This window comes from Magallana gigas, chromosome 1 (assembly GCF_963853765.1).
Source record: "Magallana gigas chromosome 1, xbMagGiga1.1, whole genome shotgun sequence".
Lineage (NCBI taxonomy): Eukaryota > Metazoa > Mollusca > Bivalvia > Ostreida > Ostreidae > Magallana > Magallana gigas.
Window position 1 is genome coordinate 68,209,107 of NC_088853.1, and position 10,630 is coordinate 68,219,736.

The window sequence follows — 10,630 nt, forward strand, 5'->3', positions numbered from 1 at the left end:
ACAAGGAAAGTGTCCAAACAACTTATTTATAAAAAGTCTCTTACTTTAAATCGAGCTTTAAATCTACAGATTATTTGAACGAGTTATAATTTATTGGAACGAATAAGCAATTTGTTTGGATAAATAAGTTATTTGTTCGTACAAATAAGACATGTGGTATGAATAAGTAAATTGGTATAACAGGGAGAGAGAGAGAGAGAGAGAGAGAGAGAGATTTTAATCATTCATACGCTGATGTGAAAAGTCATATCAGTTCAAGAGATCATGCACAGATCAAAGACATTTTCCCTATTGGAGGTGGCGGGATCTGAAAGATAATTTTGTTTGCCCCCCCCCCACCCCCGCCCGACATAAAACTAGAATTTGACCAAAATCGTGACCATGCCCCTGTAATTTCCATTTTACCTCGTAGCGATAAAGATCGTTGTGTATTGTCGGTGTCTTAAGCAACGAGCAGATACACCGAATCAAGTAAATACAGCAGATGTATCAAATGCGAATATTTCATAAATAGACTATGATATATATCTACTAGAGCGCTGCCTCGATTGTTAGATTCCATGACATGTGTAATAAATTTATTAGATAGATGGTTGAATATATGAAAATGTGGTTCTTTTCTGAACTGTAAACCCCTTTAAAGAAATCCCAAACACATTATATCTAAATTATACTTAATTTCATTAAAAACGTAGGAATATAAATCTGTTTATGTTGTTGAACAAAATATGAACTTCTACATATGTCAGCGAGATGTTAGTGTGACCGACATTAGGCGCAATACAGTTGATCATGTATTTGTTTAACTTCAGCAATATTTCGCCTGTCATACCATCTGATATCCCTAGGATAGCAGCCTTTTGCTTCAAAATTTAGAGCTGCATCAAAAAATGTATATATGTTCTTAAGAAGCAAATTCTATCAGCCACGTGATTGTCATCGGTCTTTTCCTTGACTGAGCACAATCAAGGACACATGCGCTTCACAGATTCTTAAATCAGGATTGTTTGGAAAATGTGTCATGACCTTCAAGCTATATTGTTTTGTTTTTGTTTCTTTTTTTTTCTTAATTATTGACGAAGAGTTTTACACAAAAAACAATTTTGCACTTTATTCATCAGGCGTGAAAAATACCTAAAGTGGCGATTCATGTTGACCATGTGATAAGTTAAATTGATCAATAATGAACAAGAATAGCATCCAGGATTGCATAATGAATTATATTTTAAATCACTACTTCATAATTTTTAAAACTTCCCGGATTAAAATACAGAAAAGTATCAAAAATAACATATATAATAGTGTTTCCTTTTTTTTTTTTTTTTAAAAATGGTTATATATTCTTTTAACTTAAGCTTTTATAGAATATTCTTAGCATTTTATGTATACATTATTGAATTATTTTAAAAAATAAATGTTATTAATCTATGTTTCTAAGAGTTATTAAGAAGAAAAACAAGTAAAATTATATCAGGTATCAACTTTAATTTACAACTGCGTAAAAAATTAACGCATCGGATTTTGCGGTTACAACAAAACAAAATTTGCATTCAATTTAATAGAATTTGAAAAAAGAATTTGAAAAAGCAAGATTATTTTTTAATCGGTTTGTCCTCACACAAAGTGCTTTGCAGGTTTTTTACAAACATAGAAAAATTTATTGGTGCACAAATAGTCGTGCCACTTCCGCCCTTTCGTTTGTAGGCCAACACAGTTCTCTATCGTACCGCCGCCTGGTTCCCCTTTATCCCAGTTTGAATATCGCGATGTCAAGCCACTTGATAGAAACACGTATTGACCGTCATCTACCACATCAGTAAGGCCAATCCACACTAGTGAATAACCTAAAACACAAAAAAAGACGATTATAATTGCATGTACAAAATCGATAACACAATTATATACATAATGTGCTGTAACAGAAGTATTTTTCAATGGAAAGCTGTACAAATGATCGTATATAATAGCGAGCGCAGCTCGCCGGCGCGCAGCGCCGGCGCGAAGCGAGCTCTACCGGCAAGACGTGTGTGAATAGAAAATTCGGACTATAGTTGCACATTCATTCAACGGATTTTTTTGGCGTCAGTAAATCGGACCAGTAATGCATCGTTTTAATCGTCCCAGTAGTTCCCTGTAATCATGGCAATTTTTATCACTTCACACTCTCACGAGAATCAGCAAGACAAATTTAGACAGTAAAAACAATAACGATGTAAGCGACATACAGTCAATGTTACCTCTAAAGTTCACCTCAGTACACTTTCAATCAAAAATAATCGTGTGACGTCACAAACGTTTACACATTGATCCGATATATTTTTTCGGAGTCAGTAAATTTTGACCCACAATTCATAGTACCAATGGTTTCCAACCTCACGTTCCAACATCACGTTCTCCCGAGAATCAAAGTAAAACCTTTGAAAAGCTTATAAGATGTGTAATTTAAAGAACATCATGCTTTTTAAGTAAATAAAACAGTATACTTCGCATACTTTTATTTCTCAAGGGAGTTTTAAAGAGTAAGACGACACTTAACCAACGTCAGCTTTGACGTCACAATAAGCACTGATAAGGGGAATTTACTCTAATTGAAGTTATTGTAAATCTGCTGAAATGACCAAAATCCTCTCAAAATCTTGCAAAGGCTAAGATAAAGAACAGCTGACGAATAAGGACATTTCTTCAGATACAGGAAACAGTTGTAAATTGCACTAATTTGGATGAATGCTCACAAATATTTTATTCACTATAATTACGGTAATTTCCTGAAACGTAACGTTATACGTAGCAGCGCCTTTTTTTTAAAGGGGGTGGGTGGGTGGATGGCAGCCTCATCCAAAAAATCTTGGCAAGCAAAAAGAAAAATAAATCATGAAAATTCTAATCCTTCAGCTCTTTAGCAGTTCAATGGTTTCTTTATTTTCACTTCCATTTATTACATGCGGGGGGGGGGGGGGGGGGGGGACAACACCATGTTCTTTTAACATGATAAGCAAATATTTTTAAGCGTAAACTAAAAATAAAATTAAACATTAATTATTTTTTTTTAAGTGAAGGGGCAAATCCATGGTAAGTCGATTTTCTATGTATAAATTGACAGAAATGAAAAAAATTTTAGCATGGGGGGAGCTCTATGATGAGTCAAGTTTTATATGTAAGTTTAAGAAAAAATGTCTACTGCAAAAAAAAAGGGGGAAATCAATCAATCATAATTACAATCACTTTAAAAGAGGAGATGCAGTGCAATGAATATTTATATATTAAAATCTTTATTATTTAACAACATTGTATCTGAGATTAAACTATTGTTCTACATATAAATAAATAAATTATAACAAATCTTATAAACTATGAATAATGAAAATTTACTGAAAAATAGGTATGTTTTATTTTTTGGCATTCAAATTTCACGTTGTTAATTTTATTTTATTAATTTATTATAATTCATTGTTTGATCACATGCTGTGCTCGCCCAAACGGTCGCACCGTAAAACATATTATATTGATATTTATGTTCTATATGGAAATCATGTTTTACACACGACATTTAATGATTAAATAGAAGAATCATCTAATGAAGATAAGCGTGCTCCACTAAAGGTGGAATTTTTTTGCTAGAACTGAGATGATTAGTTTTCCAAAATAAAGTGTAGGAGTAATCAAAACCAGTATATATAACGATAATACAAAATAAAATTGCAGTTTATGAAAAATTATTTCAAAAAATTATATCTTACCGCGTATTCGACTTTGTAGCAACACCCACTTTTCTTCCCTTGCGTCCTTTATTTCAAGCAATTTTGAACCTTTTTCGGAGCAAATAATCTACAAATTTCCATAAAATTTTAAATGTTTGATAACCGATTGTTGACAGAAACACATGTCTGCAATAGAACAAGAAGGAATTTCTTAAAATCTTACCACTGCGTAATGAAAAGTATCGGGACTTGGTGAAAACCAATAGCAATGATTTTTGTAGGGTAACCATCCGTTATCACAAGCTACAATAACAAACTTACCAATATGTTAACGATCTTAATTCTTGAGGGTGCAACCTGGTAAGTTGCTAGAGCTTGTGTTCACACCCAATCATATATACATTGTATGCAATAAAAGTATTTTTTACCCAACCCTCTTTTGTTAATCTATTATTGATAACATCGATTTACATATTTATTTTCCCCTCAATAATGTGTATATTACACATTACTTAACTTTACTTACCACGTTCTGTGTTTGCGGCAGTTGCTAGAACAAAGAGACAAAAAATTTCGAGCTTCATGCTGTTCACAAGGAAGGTAACCGTTGCAAGATATCTTTATACATTGACTGATTCGTTTATATAAGATAAAATTGATTTTCATAGCAGTACCAACATATGTGGTAGTATGTACATATCATGTTAAAATATTGTTAACACCCAATTTATTATAACTCTGCAGTCAAGTATCTTTTATTTCTTTTGACAGATGCATAAATAGATTTGCATTTCAGAAAAAAAATAAATCAGAAAACCATCTGTTACGCGTGTCAACTACGTTACTGTTGTAATTCATAGTTAAATGTGTTAACATTTAATAGTCGATTTTATAGGAATTATAAACGATAAAAATGCGATGCTACTGAGTTAAGCTGTTTACCTTATTTATAATCACCCCGTTTATTATAACATCATTTGTGTCTGAATTTACGGCCCTTTTATGTTTTCGTTTAAGTAAAGGCAAATGCTATGGAAAGTTTTAAACATTTGTACATTAGTACCATGACCTTCCTTAAAAGATTCCAGTGTTTATTATAACATCTCTTGATTTTTTTCTCTTCATTTGTTGCTTTTAAATCCATATATCATTGATAATGTCATTGTTGCAGTTCCACGTTTTTATTTTAAGCTTTTTGAGGTGTTATAGACGGGGTCACGTGACCCCGTCTATTAGTTTACCGTCAGCCGAAGTCTCAAACCGGATGGCACGCGTAGAACACATGAATTGAGTCTACGCGTAAGAAAATAGTGCAGAAACTTTTCATGCATTTCTGTAAATATATATTATAAAAACACGCATTAAATCGTATTAAGTTCTCTATGTGTAAACTGAATTCTATAAAAAAAATAAACTAATGGTTTTATTGATCAAAATATTCTTGTTCGGGTTCAATAGTTGTAGTGTTTTATGGAATGGAGTTACGTAACTGGATGCACAACGCCGTCAAGGATTCAGTTAGTGGACGAGCTCATAAAATCAAAAGAAGAGGTTGAAGATTAAATCGAAAGTAACGTTCCCAAACGCAATGTGCCATTTTTGAAAAGTTGTGAATTTTTATACCGAACTTCATGCGCGAGCCGAGGTTAAAATCTGGACGGGTTATACACATATGTCCTACATATTAAATAGGTGTTTCATTGGCTTCCAGTCAACACGCGTTATGAGTGTTGTTCATCTCTAAAAAGAATTTGTACATAGAAAATAAAGCAAGTCATAATTTGTCTTCTCATTTATTGACTCTTTAGTTAATTAAACTGAATTTAAATTTTGAACAATACATTGTAAGCAAAATCTATATAGATTATACATTTTGGGTGACCAATAGATTAATGGATATATATAAGGAACAAGGAATCATTCTTTGAGTATTATGAGGTGATAATTTCGGTCGGGGCGTGGTCAAATCAAATAAAGCCCGAAGGGCTTTATGATAGATTTGACCACGCTCCGACCGAAATTATCACCTCATAATATTCAAAGAATGATTCCTTATTACTTATATTTATATTATTTCTAATGTGCATGATTAAAGATCTAATAATTATAACATTTTTACCGTTGTTTTAATTCGTATAATTATGCAAACCCCACTGGCGCCCCAGGAATACGTCATTTGACACTTGCATCACACGTGTGTTGTACATGAAAACTCACAGACATGTATTGAAGAGTCAAATTTGCAAATTTATTAAGTCGATACAACAAAATATCAAATCAAATATCATTTGATTTTTTTTTTAAAAATGTGTGTAGTTGCAAAATAGTAAATAACTAGAGTGTTTATTTCGTGATAGCGGAAGGTACTTTCCTCCTGCGCAGTAAGGCGGTCGATCTACACCTCAGTCGAGATCGTACTTGATGGTAATGGAACAGTTCTCAAAGCGGGAGTTATTCAAAACTCCAGATTTAATGCTCGAGTCGGACATGGTGGAACAATTAAGTTCATTTTTGACAGGTAAGTTGGAATTTTCAGAATTATAGGGAACGATTTGAAGATTCTGTGATTGTTGGCCGGAAATTACACATGAATCTTCAGATGGATCATTTATTTTGACACTTGCGGTAGTTATTGTAGATAAAGTTGCACTCGCACTTTTTTTTGGGGTAGAAGACAGTTCACGATTATGGCTACGTATGGAAGCTTCGTTGCGATGCCCGGAGAAGTACATGATGTGTCTTGCTTCAAATCCAGCGTCGTTCATGGCCTGAATTGCTGTCGCTCTTAGACAGTGAGCTGTGTAACGTTTGCACCCGGCGGCCTTGCAAATATCCAGAAGGAAATTAACATATGATCGCTTTTTCATGGGATCGGCTGTGTACCATATGTTGCAATCTTTCGGGTAAGAAATGGCATCTTTAACGCATTTATTGAAAAGATGAGACGCATTTGGGTCCGTTTTAGACAAGAAGAACTTCAACATCTTCACAGGACAAGTTTCGTTTCAAGTTTCATACATTCTTTTGTCGTTCAGTGCTTCAAGTTTGTGAATGCCACCTTGATAGTTTTTTTGTTTTGTTTCAGGCTTCAAACAAGCATATATGGAGCCTTCTTCGTCAACTTTGAAATCGAAGGAATCTACCCGAAGCTGATGATGGAATTCAAGACCACGAGACACAAAATGTATCGCGATGATGTACCACATTGCAAGTCACAGATTGACTGGAGAAGAATATGCACTCTCCAGGTAAGCAGAAATTTTCTGTAAATCTGATTTGTGAATGATCTCCTTATGAGTTGTAGGGCGAGAAGTTCCAGTGACCATTCTATGCTTCATGAGACCGGTCAAACTTTTATTTGCAGTTTTGAATGCTTTATCGTTTACAATGTCTATATTTCGACCGATGTCGGATAAATGCCTGTTTATGGCGGCTCTAATTGCTTTCATGGTATTTTTATGATATTCGGGGGTATGCTCCTTTTTCGGGTTTTGGGGTTTTGCTTCACAGTAAAAGCGACTGAGTTTTTTCGCCAGATCCTCCTCGCAAATCTCAGCCAGATTTAGAGGGACTCCAAACGTTTCAATATGCCAATCTGTAATAGAAAACGCACAATGATATCCATGTTTTGACAGTTATTTGAGAAAAAAACTGTAACTGCATAATATGGGCTGTTTTTGTTTGCGTTTAATTGCTGCTTACTAATATTCACTTTTTTAAAAAAAAGAAGCGTACCTGTAAGAATCTTTAAACCCCATTTGGTGCTTTGTTTTGTAGCCTTTGATTGTGTGAGTTCCTGAAATCCTTTAATTTCGTCGTCGGAAAGCTTGGCAAAACGAGTACTTGTTGGCGTTTCTGGGGCTGGCAACCCGGGATCATCGGATTTTTTCAAATCGGCAAATGCCTGTTGGGTTAATGTTATATCGAAGTCCGAAACGACCATTTCGGATAGAAAATTGTCAAAATCAGAATCAAAACCTTCTAATTTTAATTCTGGCAGGAGGGCTTCATAATTATCCCCACTAAATACTTCAAAATCGCCATATTTTACCGCATCTGATATATCGTCGTTCATGGTGGCTGCATTCGATCGAAATAAAAAATGAAGTGATCAGCAGACGATCATTATAAGAAATCTATTCATCAGCAGACGAGCCGTTTATATAAAATATTTAAATTGCATATTAAGATATTTTTCTATAAATTTTATTTTAAATGGTAACCTTTACATGCTCATTTTAATTTTCATTCATTTTGTGTGCGAAAAGAAAACATTTCAAAACCACTACTTTTTTTATTTAGCACATGCAATGTATTACTACGCGCGCTGTGCAGCCAATACCGTTTTTCGGTTTTGCTATAAGACACGCCCATTTTGTGTCACTCATATTTTTTGATGTTATTCGGTTTTAGGGTTCAAAATTGATTTGTAATGTTATCACAGACAAAGACAGTTGAAAATGTAAATATACAGTCTTATCGATTGAAGAACCAAGTTAAATGTTAATGTTCATGTTGTTCGGCTTAATTGGAATATACAATCATGTTATTTGTTTTAATGTTATGAGACATTTTCTATACTTTATAACGGACAAAACCAGTCATATTCATGATTTAAAAGAATTCTTCATCAATATCTTAATGCCTCTCATCAGAAACTCAGCTGATCTTTCTGCCATTGATAAATATATCGCACCAATATTAGACCTATGAATTCAGAGATAACGCATGGTTGTTATGTTTTAATTTGTTAATTTATCGTGTGGTAGTACATGTAAATGAATAGGACTTATCTCAAATTTTAAGAAGATAAAAATTAAGTTATTATCGTAGTTTTAAAATCTGACTTAAAAATTCTTTATTGTAGCTCTTCGAAAAATTTGAAATTAAATCGCTTTTGAAATTAAGTTCATTTTTCCAAGAACGCAATAAATTGTGCGTTTAATAAACGAGAGTGTATTGAAAGGACAAAGATCCCTGAAATGACAATGTCCTACAACATTAGTTAATTTTACTATTAAAAGCGTTAACTTTGCATATTTTAGAAATTTTAAAATCAAATAAATCTGAATTAACAATTTACAATTATCATATATAACAGCCAATCAGGAAAGGTCTACCCCAACATATGACGTGATTCATTCACTTTTGGTCTCTAGTTTTATCGATTTGAAAAGCAGATGACTGAATTCGAAGTATGATTTTTAACGAAAATTCGGAAACGGTTGTATCGTGATTCGTGTAAATGATGCACGAGTTTACACAAAAAAGTAGTAAGTGGCGAACGAATTTATTTTTACCTATTAATTTATATGATTCGCTGCAAGAAAATCGTGACAGGTCAGACGGTCTAAAAAATCAAAATGGCTACCCCGACAAACTTTTTTTATTGTTATTGTACTTGGAAAAATCTTATTGTAAAAAAGAAAGATTTCAAATGTTAGATGCCTGTGTTTGTTATCGGTATACAAATGTTAACTTTGTTTGATAATTTAACAGTTTGAGAGTTTTCGGAATTTCAGAAACCTTGTATAACAGATACCGTCCGACTTTTCCATTTGATCACAAAATATATAAATCCTGCGATCTATACCTAAATATAGTTGTTTTGATTTTCCTGGTAAGTTGTATTTTTTTTTAAATTGGGGTCTTATTTCACATAAAATACCGTTGTGTCAAATTTCTACAATTATAAAGAACACTACCGGCCGGGATTTAGCAAAATTATGACAAAGTATCAGGCAATTGCAAAAAGCCGAACTTTAGCATACTAGATTGAAACAACTAATTCAAACTCATAATTTTTGGAACATAATCGAGGAAAACGTGGACAATTACAAATTCAAACTTTCAAGACCCCGTCTTTCAGTACTCTCAGTACTTTGATTTTTTTAACGTGTTTCTTTTTAATCATTGATTTCCCATTGTTTCAATTTTTCAGTTAACTGTCGCATTGAGGTCTAGAAAGCTTCAATTTAAACGTTATTAATATTTTTTCTAATGAATTGGTTTTCAATATTATTATCTCAAAATTGAATTAAATTCTGTTGTAATAGAACTACTTAGACTTCCACTTTTTCATTTGTTTTATCAATATAAAAAAATCATCGCTGTTGATATGAACTAAATGGTTTTATTGTTGTCGAATAATATATATGTTACATTGCACTACATGCTATACTTAAAGATCGCAAGTGAGAGTTATGCTATTTTGTTCATAATTTGAACTTTGGTATACTACAAAAAAGTTGTTTAATTGCAGTAATGAAAATAAAACACATTTTTAAAAGATGGATCAGACTATAATACATGTACATGCTGCCTGTTTATGTTGTTTTTTAATCGTTACGATACGTATGATAGGTATGAATTAGGTGCACATTTGGTACTAAATGATTGAGCACAGTCGGCTAAAAGGTTCAACCAAGAAAGCACCTATATTTAATGTTCATACAAAACACATCTTATTATATAAATGTAATGGTGATTTTAAAAAATAAATAGAAGAAAGATGTTTGATTTGTAATGTGTATTACACACATTTTAACAGGAATTGAAACAATTAAATTGCAAGCATTCATGAGAGAAAATGATACAACTATTTTTTTTATCCGTGTTTGCTTCGTTTAATGTATCAATATTATTGAGTACATGTAAAGATAATGACGGTTCAATAGAGCAATTGAACGGCATTGTTTGCTACTCCTATTAGGAATTCTATATTCGTGTTTTACGTTATATACGTCATCAGTAATTTGAATTGACAAAAAGAACACATTTAAGAATGAGTGTAAGATTGGTGAGTTTAGTAGGTAAAAAAGGATCAATAGATAATGTTCAAATCTTTTGATATCTTATGATAATTAGATGAGTTCGAACTGGTTTCTCGGTAACATATGAACGTGATGTTAGAAATATTTGATAGCAAAAAA

General features: G+C 32.8%; 1 protein-coding gene across 1 annotated transcript; it reads right to left on the bottom strand.

Annotated features, from left to right (window-relative positions):
- Window positions 1-1,591: 1,591 nt before the first annotated feature.
- LOC105319652 (perlucin-like protein) lies at window positions 1,592-5,066 on the bottom strand. Its single transcript, XM_066076813.1, has 4 exons — window positions 4,225-5,066; window positions 3,922-4,001; window positions 3,738-3,825; window positions 1,592-1,844 (listed from the first exon to the last, which is right to left on the bottom strand). Exons 1-4 carry the CDS (start codon window positions 4,280-4,282, stop codon window positions 1,615-1,617), a joined length of 456 nt encoding a protein of 151 aa, XP_065932885.1. The 5' UTR covers window positions 4,283-5,066; the 3' UTR covers window positions 1,592-1,614.
- Between the last annotated feature and the right edge of the window lie 5,564 nt (window positions 5,067-10,630).